This window comes from Telmatherina bonti (genome assembly GCF_933228915.1).
Source record: "Telmatherina bonti genome assembly, chromosome: 9".
NCBI classification, from domain to species: domain Eukaryota; kingdom Metazoa; phylum Chordata; class Actinopteri; order Atheriniformes; family Telmatherinidae; genus Telmatherina; species Telmatherina bonti.
Genome location: NC_136627.1, coordinates 22,213,940 through 22,231,643, shown reverse-complemented (window position 1 = coordinate 22,231,643; position 17,704 = coordinate 22,213,940). Strand labels below are relative to the sequence as shown.

At 38.4% G+C, this 17,704-nt stretch overlaps 1 protein-coding gene across 2 annotated transcripts in view; it reads left to right on the top strand.

The window, feature by feature from the left end:
- Positions 1-17,704, top strand: part of grik4 (glutamate receptor, ionotropic, kainate 4) — a gene marked incomplete at both ends in the record, with an annotated part of 175,185 nt that overhangs the window by 131,541 nt on the left and 25,940 nt on the right. For both annotated transcript variants that reach the window (XM_079245816.1, XM_079245815.1), the window contains one exon: positions 12,491-12,598. In XM_079245816.1, the coding sequence (XP_079101942.1) occupies positions 12,491-12,598 (108 nt within the window). The remainder of the gene's footprint in view (positions 1-12,490; positions 12,599-17,704) is intronic.

Below are 17,704 nucleotides of genomic sequence, written 5' to 3'. Positions count from 1 at the left end.
TTTTAAGGTATTCGATAGTAAAATTACATCAGTGATTATAGCTGTCTTGGGTCAGATGCAAGGAAGCTCAAACCATGCAAAATAGCACAGATGTAAAGTAGCTTAAGACAGATTTTTTTTGCTCCAAACAGAAAAACCTAAAAGTTCTGTTTCATCTCATCAAGCCAAGCCAACTTTATTTATAAAGCACTTTCTGACAGCCACTGCTAACAAAGTGCTAAACGTAACATAATGAACATATTAAAACATAAAACAATAAAACAGTAAAGTTTAAAACCATAAAATATAAAAACAATTAAACAAATAAATAATAAAAGCAATAAAAGCAAACTCATTCTGGGTAAAATGCCAATGAAAATAGGTGGGTCTTAAGAAGGGATTTAAAACTCATCAACCCACAGAAGATTTTTTGACCTGATAGTTTATTTAGTACAAGGCGGATAACAGTGGGAATGAATTTGCTTCATTCCTACTGTGTTTGCAAGTCCTAAAATTTGGAAAAATTATTGCTTTTAACATCTGTTCGTAGACATGCAAAATAATCTCCAATTCTATTTTTGTTGTTGTAAAACAGTTAAAATGACCTTCAAATGAGCTGTTGGTACAAAGATGCTGCTGCATTGGCTCTTCACTCTTTGCCACGTTGCACTTCCATGTGACTGAAGTAGTTCTGAAGTGGCCAACTAAACAATGCCTTTCAGCAAAGTTTTGGCATTTTCTACTGGCTTCACAGTTTGTCCTTCACAGTTGAAAAGGGATGATGGGGCAGTAGTTATTTACTTGGTAGTTGTGCCCAATTTACCCCACCAGATGTCAGTCAGCCTGATGTCATGACGCTTCGATGATTAACACTTAGGAGAAGGAAGGAGGGATGGTGGAAGGTGCTGTTACATAGATTCCCTACACAAAGTCAGGAGTACCTTTCTTATTAATGATGTATAAAATATGTGTTAATTTGTTCTTGTTTCATATATTTTTCTACTTTAAGACTGTTTGTGAAATGCAGTGATTTCATGCATGTTAAATGTTCTCAAGGATCAACAAACTTTTGAGCAGCACTGCACATGGCTCCCCTTTACAGAATTTCTATCTGCCTTTGGGGGAGAAAGACATTGTTACTGCATAAATTGTGTTTATTTTCCAATATGTTTTATAGCTTTATCATTTCGATGTTGCATAAAACTGTCCCTGCAAAGCTGCGAAGCATCTCTGTGGATCCCATTCAGGTAGATTTGCTGGGGAGACCTCTTGGTCTTTTACTTTATACCAGATTTTATTATTTGAAAGTCTCTTTCCAGAAACAATCTACAAAAGCACATGACATGAACAGGAGCATGTTCTTGTTGTCAGAGTTATACTGCCACAGATGGTGTGTGTTTGTGTGTGAATGTGTGTAGATCATTTTTCGAGCCATTGAAACGGCACCATGTCGTTGCAGCATGTCAGACCACATTAACTTCCTGAGATCATCCATTGAACACGGTTTGTCCCTCACCTTCTTCATGTGCCATTGCTTCATTGGCAGTCTGAAGGCACTCTTGAGCTTTTCTAGTCTTGGAATCATCTCCTTGTAACCTCAAATAAAATGTGTAAATCCAATATTATCTTTTCTGCCTCCCGTTCAGAAACTTTCTGCATGCCTTGCTTCATTACTTATTGTCAGCCCTCCTCGGAGTAGCTTTTTCTTCTGTGTTGCTTTAATCTTCCTGGAGTTTGTGACTCTCTCTTCACTATAGATTGATTTTATTTTCCATCATATCACCATGTCAGCTTTGTTTAGATGAAGTATCTGATGTGGGGTACTGTTATATGAAGTTTAGTAAGCACAGAAAAGCTGTTCTGTCATGTGAGAAATGCTCAGTCTCAAAGCCATGGATCGGCTTTTAAACAGTTGCATCGTAACTAATTTATCTCACGTTTAGCCGTTGCTGTTGCTGTTATGAGTTCAATATCCTCCTATAGACAGTCCTGAAGGTCAGAGCATGCACGTATCTTGAGAAATAAACAACTCATCTGGAAGCAAGAGACTCCAGTTACATTTATTAGCTTTGTTCTCATTTTATTCCCATTTAATTTACTCCAATATGAATGAATGTGAATGACAAGTCTAACTATATTGACATTTGTGGCATTTGATGTATAAGTAGAAAATTTGCCATTAACATGAATGGGTTTGAGTTTGATTTGTATGCCTTGCATGCATAGAAGGCATGAGCTAATAATGTCTGCCTTGCTGTTTCTGTATCTCAGACTGACACGCAGATAGACATAAAGCAATTTGCTGCAGGCGTGTAACAGTCCCAGTGATGGCCAGAGCCATGATATCCCTGGATGGAAGACAGACACTTGTCTTTAGACATTTTATCCATCATGTCTTGTGTTTCCCTTTTTACTGTTCTGTCCAAGATTCACTTGAAAGCTCTGAATAATTCTTCAGGTGGTCAAGGACAAAGATTAATGCAGTTGCCTTCCCCCATGTGTATATATATAAAAATAGTTGTAGCATTTGTTTTTAAGATATGCCATTTTTTTAGCATCAGTCAGAGCTCAGCACAATAAATTATTGCCAGTCAGATAAGAAATCAATGCTATCCTGCTGCATCATCTGCCTGCTCGATGTTATCCCTCTGTGACTATACATGGAAATTCATATTGAATTTGTCAAAGCAGACTTGCATTTCTCGTCGGCACACACCAGCATCCTTTGTGTGTATGTTTCATTCTGTTCTTTGTTTGGTCTCTCAGTGACGTACAGCAGTCCCCTTTCCTCTTTTGTTTTTCTCAGTTTGCACTTTGCAAGCTGGAGATGGGGAATAGATCAAAAGCAGAATGGATGAGCTGTTTTGCAAGATCTCCCAGTCTTAACGGATTTCAAGGCTGGGTGAGGCTGTGAATGTATTGCTTGGGTGGGTGTGTGTGTGAGTGTGTTATATGCATGTACATGCAAATGTATGTGTATGTGCCTGAAAGCCTCTGTTCCTGTGTGCCTCCAAGTTTGCCTCTGAATCTTAGTTTGTACCAGTCGGCACAGCACATTCCCGAATTCCTACCAAAACTCAGATTGAACTGGAACGTCTCTGCAGAACCACTGAAAGAGGATTTGTAACCCTGTGGGTATTGTCTCACGTACTCTCTCTTTTGGGTATACCCTGCTCTCTCAGCTTGTAGAATTCTTCAGAGGATTCACATTTTAAATCACTTTCAGTCTTTGTAATCATTGCTATTTTTATTGTTTTCGTTGCTTAACAAATACAAATACATGGTTTACAGTTGTACTGCAATAGATCCTTTCTATACATCATAACAAAACCTCTGTTGGTGTTCACTGGTGTGTGGCACTGGGCTATAGTGTGTTGCATGAGGGAACTTTCATCGATCAGGCTTGTTTTGGCATATCCAGTGAATTGCATCTGGGAAGCTTGAAGACGAGGTCAATAGAGAACATTTGTTAGGTGGGCCGTACGTCTCAAAGTAATGGCCACAGGAATGTCAGGATTCAAGATTTCAACCTGGGAATAGCATTGTAATGGGATGAATTGAGTTATCCCTCACCTGCCTGTGGATTTAAGTTGTGGCTGGTTGGTGCACAGAGTTCAGAGTCACTCAGGATCAGAATCAGAATCAGAATCAGAATCAGAATCAGAATCAGGACCAGGATCAGAATCAGAATCAGAATCAGAATCAGAATCAGAATCAGAATCAGAATCAGAATCAGAATGCAGTTCATTATCACTTAACCAGCGTCCCGGCACAACGAAATGTCTTCCAGTACAACCCGTCCCAGAATAAACAGACAAGTGACATATAACATAGCAGGAACAGGCAGACAGAGGCAGCAGCCAACATATGTGCACCTTTCTACGGATTATAAAAAAGGAAAACATGAGGGGGGGTGTGGTGGCAGAGAGGGGGGTGGCGGTTGTCAAGCAAAGAAGTAAAGCATCCATATCCTCCATCTTACTGATGCTACCCTTCTGCATTCTGTTTTCCTGCATTTATCAGTGCAGAAAGACGGGCGTCATTTGGCATAAACATGAAATGTTCTTGTGTATTGAACCTTAACCACCAGATCCAAGGAGTTTGGCTTCATTCAACAGAAAATATCACATGTGTGAATAATTCAGGTCAAGAACAGTAATAAATTGCCTTCAGATTAAGTCACTATATTTATCACCTTCTCTTCCATTCTTTGTTTTTTTTCTATTAAACACACACAGCGGGGCAAAGGCCCACTAACACCTTGGCAGTTAATGATCTGCATTAGCCATTTATATTGATATCTGTAAGGTCTGTACTCCTAGACAATTATTGATAATGCATAGCTGCTGCTAGTTATGCATGGCTGTAGCCTGGTAGACTCGCCTAATAGATAATCAGTAGCTTTATCATCAGTCCGGGTTTGTAGTTTCATCATTGCTTTTGTTTCTGTTTTTTGGAGGTTTTTTTTTTTTTTTAGCCCTCTATCAGTCTTCAGTCTATTATTTTCTCTAAATTATAATCAGCCACTACAACATGAAGTGTAAGCATGTAATCCAGAGTTTGATCAACTCGAAGGGGAGCATTTTTTCACTGGCTACTTAGGTTCTCTAATCAAATTCCAGTCACTAAGGCTCGCCTCCAGAGTGAATTCAGGATCTTTTCTTCAACTTAGTAATACAGTCTCCTTTTCAACCTCTGTGCTCCTCTCAACAACAGTGTCTGATAGCGCTGTATGATGGGCTTTTCATCGGTTCAACAAAGAAGCCTTAATCATGCTGGCAGATTTATTTAATAACACTGATCATATTTTTACATTTACAAGTTCTGCTCGAAATCTTGGTACTTTTGACACCCACCTGCATAAACATTTATGCAGATTTAATTATAGCTTAGAAGTTCCCAAGCTGTCTCACTCTTAAGATAACAGCAGCTACTTGACGTCATGAGGGAGCAGAAGATTCTTAAAGACCAACCTATAGCTGCAATATTCATGTGATTTCTTTGATATATATCTTTGATAATAATCAGTATCTGTAATGCTGAAACCATACCCAGATAAAGCAACCTCTATGGAAATGAAGGGTAACCTGGACTTGAAGCAGATAATGGGACTCGGGGACCTGACCTTCACTGACCACACTGTGCTTGACTGTTGAAGTTCTACATAATTGGATGTAATTGGAGCTCTGCCATAACTTTTATACAAAGATACAAATAGGCATTTCAAATAGGGAAAAAAAGGACAGAATCTGGACAAGACGGAGTTGCAAAGCTAAACTTTTCACACATAACAAATGCCTTGGGTAGACAGTTAAGTCCAGTCAGCTGTAGGTAAAAACTTGTGTGTTTCTGAATGTCCTCATTAGATGTCATAACTGGTGATGTCACTGCTGGTGTTGGAAAAAGAGTTGAGCATCGTCCCACAGTGCTTTAGTGACAAGCTGAGCAAGAATTGGGTTTGAACAAAACCCCCTTCTGTCCCCAGTGTTAGAATACATCTCCACCAGAGGGATCATTAGAGATGAGGACTTGGACAGTCCACACAGTCTGGGTGGACAGGCTGAGCCGGGACTGTCGCTGCCGGGCCATCCATTGTTTGTTGTCTTCTCTATGGAGGATGCAGCTTTTGCAGAACCAGCAGCGCTGCTTTGAAGATCTGCTCTGTGAGCTCAAAGACTTCTCTTCAACCAAGCGCTTTCGGCTGGTTATGGATATTGAACTAGCCATGCCTTTATTCTTCATAATGTCAAATAATGAGCGCTGATTAGCTTTAGAATTGATTGCCAGGTCTGAAACAAGGCAAAGTTCTGCCTGCACAGATTGTGAAAATGCAACTTGATTTACTTTTTCAGCAGTTTCAGTTTCTCAGTAGAGATTAAAGAGGTCTTGATCTGCAGTTAATATTTATATAAACCTCCACATGTAGCTCTATTTCATCTCATCTGTAACAGAGTCACGGCTGCGCGCTGGCTCCTGTCTTCTCTTTATTGTATGGCAACCCCGTCCACCTACACCACCACCTGTGTCTGTTTAGCCCCTGAAGTTTGCTTACAGCGTCACCCTGATTAGTTTCATTCCTGTTAATGATGACTCATACCGGAGAGAGCTTCTGTAAAAAGTTAGCAGTTTTTTTTTCTCACTCACTATTCCACAGAGAAAACATGCATAACAGACTCAGACACACACATATTATTCCTTTTTCTCCATCTGAACAATGTGCTTACTGTTAGGCAGAGTGAGAGTGCTCTAAACATAACTACATGTCCTTTGTTTAGTTAAGTTATAGTTGCTGATTCCACATCCTGAATAGGTAGAAACTGCATCATTCAGTTCAGCTTCAGCCTGAGCGAGCGCAACACCACCAAGAGTCCATCCTCAGAAGCCCGTGAGGATATTTTACCAAAGCACATATAAAAGTACGACCACGTGTATCTGTCTCAACTCCAATTCATTTGCACCACTGTGACTCCTGAACGCCTCAGCCTCAGCATAAGTGAGCTGAGTGACATTATGCTTGATAATGGTTGCTATTTCTTCTCTCATGTATGATGGATGCATCTGTCACGGCACATTCTTGCTACACCCTATTGGATACGGTATTTTTCTGACAGGAAAATCAGCCAATCCTGACGCTTCACTGAGCAGCCAGTGTAATCTTTTCCTCATGCTGTAATTCCAGTTGCGGAATGAACCCAGGGTAATCCCTCACAGGATGCGTCGTTCCACTTGTTGTCACTCTCTCTCTCCTTCTTACTTGTGCTCCTTTCTTTTTTCATGAACAAATTTCTTTTTCTCCCCGTAAACCACAAACTCTCTCTTCTCTGCGTTTTTAGTCTCCCAGTTGCCGTCGCTTTCTCTTCTTCTCTCCACCGTATGTTTTGGCTCCCTAGTTGGCTGCTCCTCGTTCTCTGTCATTTATTTTCTTTCCATTTGCCAGCATCACCACACCTGCTCAGAAAGTGACTGACATTCTCCAGCTTCTTTCTCTTTCTCTGTTCTTTTTCACTTTCCGCTCTGCTATTCCCTTCCGTCTTATTATGCCTGAGTCCTCTGTCTGCCTTCCTGTTTCTCAGGAGAGCAAATATTGCAAGATACTCATCAAAATTCTGAATTTGTTTCCTACATTGACTGGATGCAGAATTAATTTTGTTATTATTCTATTGAAAATACCAGATAATCACACTGTGGTGAGATAAGAAGAAAATAGAGGTTTAGTTCACCGTTTTTGCATTCTACAAACCCAGAGAGCCTTTTTACTGCTAAGTTGCTTTGGCATCACAAATCAATGCAAAAGGTCAGTGGCGATCTTTAACAAGCTGGCTTGATGTGGTGAAACAGGCCATTTCTGTCATTATCCAAGAATAAAACTAAAAAATATTGAATTTAGGCCAAATGAGTGACTCCTCTGCAAAACCCAGGTAAATTTATGCATTTCCTAAACTAGTAGCCCCTAATATAGTTTTAGGGTGTCACCAGATCATTGTTAAAAAAAAAAAAAAGATGTATCCAATATTTGCCAAATAAAGTTGGGATATTTATCAGGGCTGTGAAATTTTAATGCATAAATAATAAAGTTAGTACTCGTGCCACATTGAAACTCGGCATCATTTAAATTGTTAAGGGGAGTTTGGTGTGTGAAGGCTTGACTGATTTCAATCTGCATGACTTGGTTTTATAATGTAAAGGACTTTGTGTTCCGTCTGGCATTAAGCACGCTTTAGAAATAAAGTTTGATTTGATTTGATCGTCTCAGTGATTAAAGCGGATTTTGTGCCTGTAGGTGCTGTGCTGTATTTCTGAACGTTAATCTTCACTGGTTACCTCCACTGAGCTGTTCTGTCTGGTGGCAGGTAATGGCTGCAGGTGGAATCTGTGGCTTGCTGGATGCTGTTACTGCTGAATGTTGCTTTGTTACCATGCAGGGAGTGGTAGGAACTCATGAAAGGGCCCAATATTGCGCTGTACTTTCCTGAGTTCAGGTATTTTTGTTTTGGCCAAAATGAAGTAAAGATTAAGAACATATTTTCACTCTCACATAGAAGTAATTTAAGTGAGACTACATAAGCAAAATGTCTTTCCTAATGGTTCATTCCATGGACAATATAGGATAGAAACCCAAACAACTGATTCAGTCTTGTATGAACACTATCCCAACTCACTAACGCTAATAAGCATACTTTATACACAGTAGGCCTAGACCATATTTTTCGACTGCACATTTTGTACTCATAGAAATGCATTTACATCTAATCAGTTTTATGTTCAGCTGCTATTCTTCAAAGTATAACTTCACCAGTACTACGGAACCTGGCTATTCTACAGAAATGCATCTGTGGCAGGTCTCCTGGATTGCAGTGAAACCCCGACACTTCGTTTAGACATCTAGTGTTTGATTAACTACAAAGGGCATACGTCAGTCCACTGCTCACTGAGCTCCACTGGCAACCCAGGGCCTCTTTAATCAAATTCAAGTCACTAATGTTTGCCGACAGAGTGACTTCTGGGTCTACACCTCAACTCCATCATACAGGTTTACACTCCTCCTCGACTTTGTTCTGTACTACTGTTCCTGTCTCAGTCCAGACAACATTCATTTGTGGTTAATAATAGTGGAACCAGCTGCTAAATGCTATCAAAGGAAAGGCATCCCTCTATAAGTCCAAGGGTCTTTTGAAGATGCAGCACATCACCTTTCCTAAGAAAATCGCTCCACCTCAGACTTATTTTGCAGCTCTTTACTTTTTCTACTTGTCTGCATTTCTATCTGTGTTCAGTATTTAACACTATGCCAGGATTTATTCCTCCTCTGAAGCTGGACTGTTGCTTCACAATTAACTCAAGCTAAGTAAGTTCTTTTGGATATAAATTAAATCATGTCAAATATGAAGAACCTAGCTGTAAATGTACGCAAACAAAACACAGCAGCATAAACAATGCCTCAGTTTAACAAAGACGTATTATTTAAGATGAAACCAAACCAATTATAACACCATCCCAACCGTGGCTTCGGATAAAGGGGTTTTATAATTAAAAGCCTTTGGATTTAACCCCACTAACCCCCTTGCCTTATTATGTGACTTTATGTTCGGTTTGGAAACCTTTCCAAATTAATTTTTCCACAACTAATTGGGGCATCAAAACCAAAGAACACCTGGTGTTTGCATCAAAAACGCCACAGGCGTTGACACCACCAACAGTCTTTGTCTCCCTGGAACGAGATCTGCTTGGTGTATGAAAATATGTTATGTGTTTGTGTGTGTGTGTGTATGTGTGTGTGTGTAATATAAGACACATCAGGCTGTGCTGTGTTTGGAATGAGGTTTAACTCAGTGATTTAATGTTGTTGCATCACTAGGATTAACGTGATGACTGGGATTTCCTTCATAACCTTCACAATCATTAAATGTTCTTCTGCGAATGAAGCGTAAGACTGTTGAGCTCTTTTCTTAGGCTTTAGATTAATGGCAGAGTCTTTCTCAGTGATTAATGGTTCATCAGTTTAATTAGAGGAAAATTTTTCTCGTCTTTGAGAACCTTTGCTGTTGTTTTTTCATCATATTTATGCAACAGCGTCAAATGATATGAACCTACACAAATCAGTACAACTGTAATCAATGGCAGCGTTCAGAGAATCGTTACAACTATAAAATGTTTGTTCCTGAATGTGTTTCTGCTCATATGAAGTAATATTTCTCTATCCTAACTCACAGACAGTACAGGTGTACTTTACTCTCCATTTCAGCTCAAGCAGAGCTGACAGGAGGATCACCAAAGGGCCAGCTCCTCTCCTGCCAGCATGTGCTTGTTCTCCCTTCCTGTTCGCAGTTCCCTCATTGCTCTGCCTATCCACCTACTCTTCTTAGACTAGACTCGTGGTGCCACCTCATCCCATTAGCCTCTCCCTCACCCCCATGCTCAGACCTTTTGTGACACCTGCTGAGCCCAGCTAAGCTAAAGACTCCCAACCTCCCACCACCTCTGCCGGCTCTGGCAACTGATTGTGTACACTGATTGCAGAACACCATATTTCACAGGTCCCTTTTTGGTCGTGCTGTGGTATTCTCACATATTCTCCCTGTCAGTGTCTTGAGGCAATCACTAGCAGAGCGAGCAGTGTGTTGGGAGAGAGGTATGGGGAGCTGCAGTCTGTTTGTGCGAGCAAGGTGCTGTTTTTCTGTTTTTCTATTTTTCCCAACAAATGCACCAGAGGAAATGAAAGGGTACATCTTTTTGATCATGTACTCTCAAAGGAATTCTTTGATACTCATATATATATATATATATATACATATATATATATATACATATATATATACATATATATATATACATATATATATATACATATATATATATATACATATATATATACATATATATATATATACATATATATATACATATATATATATATACATATATATATACATATATATATACATATATATATACATATATATATACATATATATATATATACATATATATATATATATACATATATATATACATATATATATACATATATATATATACATATATATATATATACATATATATATACATATATATATATACATATATATATACATATATATATATACATATATATATATACATATATATATATATACATATATATATATACATATATATATATACATATATATATATATATATATATATATATATATATATATATATATATATATATATATATATATATATATATACATATATATATATATATATATATTTCATTTGTCATTTTAGCATAGCCAAGTAGCTAGCATGATACACAGGAACATCTGTGCAGAATATGGACTTTAGACCACTAAGTCCCAGTGGGAAACTCCCCCCAAGGTGGTGGAGAATAAATTTCCAGACAGATAAAATGGTGGTGGCCAACCAACCAGACATAGTGATCATGGATAAGCAGCGGAGGAGAGCCATAGTGATCGATGTATCCATCCCCAATGGCAGAAATATCAGGAAAAAGGAGCATGAGAAACTGGAGAAGTACCAAGGCCTCAAAGAAGGCCTGGAGGGTGAAAGCAACAGCATTACCTATAGTGATCAGAGCACTGGGGGCCACACACACACACACACACACACTGGAGAAGTGGCTCCAACAGATAAGAATGGCCTTGAATCTGGGAAATTTGAAGATAAAACTTTAGCTCATTTTAAATAAAACTTCAGTCACTGCTGCTTTAACTGTTACTCTGAGTTTTGGCCCAACCGTAGCCCAGAAAATATTCCTAATAGTTCTTTAGCCTGTAATCAGGGAGCTCAATCTAGTGACACGAAGTGAATCATACTCAGTGTCAAGTCTAAATTAGATGCTATATTTTCTCATTAACTCCTCTTATAAAATATTCATAAAGTAGGAAAGTTGATCATTATGATAAGGGATTTTTATTTCTCTCTAACCTCTGAGATAAAGGTGACTGTGTTTATGCAGTGTGAAGATTACAGAGTTTGAATGCAAATGACAAAACACGGACTATTTTGAGTTTTCATTTTATTTCTCAAAAGAGCCTTACAGTTTGATTTCCAGGAATATCAAATGAAAGGCTGAAAACGTCAGCTGTATTTTTATTGCTTTCCATAACACAAAACAGAATAATCTCCGGTGGAACTCAATGGGCAAGATGATCTCATAAGGTCTTTAAATAGCCGTTGCATATTAAATCTAAACAGGAGATAAGCTGTATCAAGGAAAGCTCTACAAACTGATTAAAGATACATATTTTTTTTTATGTTTTCTTTTGATTTATTTTAAGATTATCCACCAGCACATTAACACATACTTACGCTCCTCTGGCAGCAAATGAAACAATTCTGCATCAGCTACATAAATTAAATGATAGTGAAACTGCCAGTCTGTCTTTACTGGAATGATAAATGTACCATGCACCAAATCACACAATAGATGGTGAAATCATGAGTTCAGATTATCAGGAAAGAGACTTGCAGATTGTTAGAAGTTGTGACAAATCCTCCAAAGTGAGAACATCACTGTTGTTGTTCTGTACCATATTGAGTTGCAGCAATTTGTACCACAATTTTAAGGTGATGGAACTGGAATGAATGAATGAATGAATGAATGAATGAATGAATGAATGAGGAGCTACTTAGGGACAGACGGAAGTGTGTTGCAGGAAAAGAGGTGAAGCTGTGAAGTTCTACTTGCGGCTCTGCACCACAGGATTTGCAGGTGATTGGTTTAATGAATGCATTCTGTTGCTTGTGATTAAATAGACGCCCTCCGTGTGCACTCTTGAATCTACCGCTAGGGTTCTTTTAGTTTCTCTTTGCAGTTCCACCAACTTTGCAGTCACCTTGTCTGACATTGTGGCGATCTGTCCACTGGTTCTTGTCTGAAGGTCACACTGATTCTCCGTTAGCAACAAAGGAGAAAATTAAACTCAGATTGTTTCTGTTGGCCTTTTCCAGCTTATGGACTCGGTGACTGATCTTTTGTTTGTGTGTGTGTGTCGCTTTGCAGATTGGCCTGTGGCACTCTGAAGATGGACTGTCCATGGAGAGAAAGCTTCCATCAATCAATGTGACAGACACCCTTTTCAACACTACTCTTACGATCACAACGATATTGGTAAGAACCGTATGCACAAGTACCCTCACACACATATCTGTAGCCTGGGCTATTTCATTAGCTCAACTCCCAGACTGATCTACATGTGGCTGACATTCTCAGTCGACAGACAATTACCATATCAAAAACCCATTCTGTGTTTTCCCATCCAAACCCAGTCCTCTCGGGATCAGAGAACTTGATGCTGTATTATTGTTTTGCCCCGAGTACCTCAAACGAGGGTGCATAACAGTGAATGAATGGGAGCTAATAATTTACCACATCAGCCCTCTTCAGCGCTGCTGGAAGTAAACATCCTGTCCTCTTACTTCTTTCTCTGCATCTGTTCAAAGATGGATCAATTTACGATTTCACCTGCCATCTTCGGGGATAAATTTACCATAAATCCTTTTAAGAGTTATCAAACAAAATGCATACTTTTTTGCAGCTGATAGAAGAAATCTAAGGAGGTGTTATTGTTCTGACTTGGATTGAACCTATTTCCATGGAGAAATGATTAATTAGGAACATTCAGGATACTTTTAGCTTTATTGGTGGACAAATTAGGGCAGCTTCAGCACCATTTCTAAAACAAATGGGACCCCTTGTAAAATACTTGTAAAATCACATTATAAACATTTTCAGTTTATTTGAATTCTACACCGAACGGCACAAAGACAACCTGCCGGATAAAAAATAGGAAATTATTTTTCTCCCTGAATCTGATTCAGACAAATTAAAAGCAGGGTCTCACCAGATAAAGGATCCAAGCTGACCAGCACTGTGGGCCTTCCTCTCCTGTTTTTTTTTTTTTTTTCATATCAGTGCACAAAATGTTTTTACTAACCGGGTCTGTGAATGTGTTCTGAAGCATTTTTGATGAATGAGTCATCTAAAAGCTATTATATATTATTGTAAAACCTGCACTTGTTGTATCATTCTACATCATAGTTTCTGCCCAGATGTGCAAAAAATGTCTTGTGCTCTAATGTACCTTCATAACATTACTACAGTAAATGGGTTTTTGAAATGTCTATAAAAGGGCTGTTGTTCTTCTGCCTGCACGGTGTTCATGTTTTTCTTCCAGATTTTCCAAGATGGTAAAGTTGCAGTATTTCACAAAAAAAAAAAAAAAAAAAAAAACATTTTTCCACATCAACTCAGTTAATTCTAAATAAACCCAGGCCAAGACAAGACATCTGTGTTTCTGATGTTGAGCATGTCTCTTTTTTTCTTTCCATGTTAGAGTTTTCTCTTTCAGTTTCTAGAAGTAGGAGCCGACTGTGTTAAATGTGATTTTCAGAATTCTCCCTGATCTGATATCGGGATTTCAATTTGATGCCGATTATGCCAAGTTTACAGTGTGTCGTGTTTACAGTCGGTCATGTTAAAGTCCAAAGGCAATCAATTTTAAGGGGCTGGTCGTGGCAAGGTCTAAATCAAGAAAAGGATGCGAAGAGTAACAACAGATAATAACTAAAAATGTCAAGGGTTATCACTGAAACCTGATCCGTATGACAAATGAGAGCTGTTCAGATGGTGACTATAGGAACATAATAGGAACGGAGAGAAAAGCTTAAGTTACTGTAAAGCAGGTGGAAGTGGTGGGATGTGATGTTAACTTTGCATACAACATTACAATAAACTGGAGAATGATAATATAATAAAGAATATATAAAGAATATCTCTAAAGACAAATGTTTATGTTACAGGCCTCTGATGAGTCCTGTATAATTTTGCAGGAAGGAAAAGACACGCGTGAGCTGTGATCTGTTGGCAGGCAGGCTCTGGTCTGCATTTATTAGCAATCATATTTTTTTTTATCAAACATTCCTCATTTCAAAATGCAGACATTTCTTCAGAGTTCTTATGTATACAGTCTTAATTAAAACACATAAAAACCTATGTGCAGTATACTAGCTTTTCTTTAGCACAGTGATTTTATGAGCATTTGTCTGACTCAAACATATCGCAGTTTCCATTGCAAAATACTGAAGCAGCACAACATGCTATATTTCACCTGCATCTTTTCTATATTATGTAAGTACAAGAACACATATAAACAGCAACATGTCAGTGAACAGTCTTTAAGAAAATAATCATATATATCCTACTGTTTAAACAATTAGTATAACTTAAAGTCATTTACAAATAAAAAACCAAATAAAAGTCACACTCTGGGAGCCATACATTACACTTAACGATTCACGTGAAGGTCCGCCATCTTAACTCGGAAAACGTGCAGCATAACTACTACTCTGCAACTCAGGGCTCAATTTATATAGTTTTATCGTTCAAAACAAAGAAAATTCTGACATAACAATTACCAGTTTAATTTTTAATTGTAAATCATTATATTTAGCTTCACGATACATACAAGGTAAAACAAAAAAAAAAAAAAAAAAAAAAAAACATATAACCAACCTGTATATTTTTGCAGGAAGGAAAACACGCGTGAGCTGTGAGCTGTTGGCAGGCAGGCTCTGGTCTGAGCATGCGCTGCTTCTCAGCAGATTACCACACCCAGCGCTCACCTTGGCCCAGGCGCCCTCTGCTGTCCTAATATCGCAATTACACTTAAAACAACAGACTTAAAACAGGTTTATTATAGATGAGCTGAGACCTTCTTCTTAATTTAAAAAAAAAAAAAAAATTAAATCACATTTGTGATCCTACATTTGTGGGCATCACATTTATAGTTCACCTCAGTGGCACACTTGGAGAAGCAGCATAAAACCTGACATCATGATGTCCTCTAAGCTCCATGTCACTATTTCCACAGGCAAACAGTAGAAGTTGCGTCCCATTTTCATATTTGTTGTTGCGGGAGGAGCGAGGCTCTTTTGTCATTTCAGTGTATTTATTTCAGTTCATATCTCTTTAAAATTACTTTAAAATTGCAATTTATCAAACCTAAAAATCAGTCGATCAATACAATGTGATGAAGATGTTTACTTTTAAATATTTTGCCACCTTTGAACAGCCTGTGAATGTCCACATTAAATCATGAAGCAGAGAGTTGGCTTTAGAGCAGCCTCCTGAAGGTTTGTGGGAGGATGCTTCGTGTGCCGGTTAATCATCTAACAAGCATAGAAGTACATAGATGAAGCAAAGTGAAGCAATTGTGGTGCTTTGTTTGATTAATATAATCTACCATTCATACAGTGTTTATAGTAAAACTCCTGAGTATCATTAATGAGCACACAGCATAGTTACTTGTGAGTGAGAAGCTGTTCATATGCATACAAAATGTTAAAAGTTTTGCCGTGTATAACATCTCAAAGGATTTGTGGTGGACTCAAATGAAAAGCTGCAGGCAAAAGGTATTTAGTCTGACTAAAATGATGTTAACGTTTCAACATTTCCTCGAGGGAAAGAAAACCTTTTGCTGTGCCATTCACGTCAGATGTAGAGCTGCTGAGCTGTGACACATTTGTTTAGCTGGAAAGACTTACGCACAGGTTTAATACATATAAATAAAAGTACTGCAAAAGAAATCCTAATTCGGCTGCAAAAACCTGCATTCAAGATCATTCTTCTTAATGATCAACAATTACCCTCCTTTTGTAATTACCAGTTTTTGTTTTTTTTATTTCTTTTTAAGAATTATCCTTCTGATAAGCCCCATAGTCCTTATTACAGTAGATTTAATATTACAGATGCATGCAGGCAAGAATAAACATCAGATTTAACTAAAAACTGAACAATTTACATTAATCATGTTGTTGATTTGTTTGTGTTTAGAGGTCATTGTCATGTTGTGTACCCAACTGCCAATTTTATCTGTCATTAAATATATTTTACCAGAATACTTGGGTAGGCGGTTTGTGTTAGATGGTTTATTAGGGAAGAGTTTACTGTTGAATGTAAGGTGCCTTTGACACAAGCCTTAATCATCCCCCAGTTCTTAACAGGTGCTATGAGGTGTTCATGCCAATATGTTGCATTTGGTTTTCATTTAGCATGAGGCTCTGCATTACAGCTAAACATCCTCAGCTTGGTCGTGTTATATATTTTTGTTCACATACATCCAACTTCACAAACCAAACTCAGGCCACCTTGTCCTTTTGAAAGAGAACTGTGTTGTTGTTTTTTTACTTGTAATCCTTTTAAACAAGTCATGATGTATTGTTTAATAGTTGTTTTGTTTTTTACTAACTTTACTGTAATGACTCTTTCTGTAGATCCAGTTCTTGTCTTTTTTTCTCTTTTTTTTTGGCATTGTTTACTTTGTATGGTGTGACATCTTGAATGTTTTCCACTTGTGAATATTCTTCATTGTGAATTAATGTCCTCCATCTTGTTTGGAAGTAACCTCGTAACCTCGGTGAGAAATTACTAAGTTCATCGTGTGCATTTGATAAGTGTTTGCCTGCTTCCTACCTTGTTCCTACGGAAGCACTAAGGGCGGTTATATGTTAAGCTGTGAAACACAAGTGTTTACTTTCTTTTTCACATGAAGTATTTTCCAACTAGATGAAGCCATTGAGATCTGCTTCATGCCTTTCTTCATCACAAGTCAAACACTTGAACAGCTGCTCACACAATAACCTGTCCACGCGCCCACCTCCTTCCCCTCACTGATGAATCAGATGATAAGGCACAAAGTAGCTTGTAAACAGAGGCAATTGGCCCAGTGTGTTATCAGCTGCAGGCCTGGGGAATGAGGGAAGGGCATATTGCCATATTTCACCACCAAACATCTCACTGGTCTGATTGGGATTCAGATGGAATAGTTCATATCACACAGGAAGGGAAGGGCACTCTGCGACCACAGAGATGTGTGTGTGGCTGTGTTTGTGTTGAGTTGGAGAACAAATGAGATGATGTTTTCACAACAGAAAGCGGATGTGAAAGAGAGAATTGGGCAAGCACAGAGCTGTGATTTCACTTTGGATATATAGAGTCCCCGGCTCAGACTTCGAAAGCCACCAAGGAGCAATTTTCAGCGGCTATCACCGCTCATTCATCATAGCGTGATCACTGTGTCGCCGTTATCTCGCCTGTGGGCGGCAGACAAGCCACAGCTAAAGGCTTCCATAAGAATTCCTTACCAGTTGCATTTGCTGGTGGGGTTGGGGGAGAGTTATAGTATTTATGGATGTTTCCTTCCAAACTTTGGGTTTG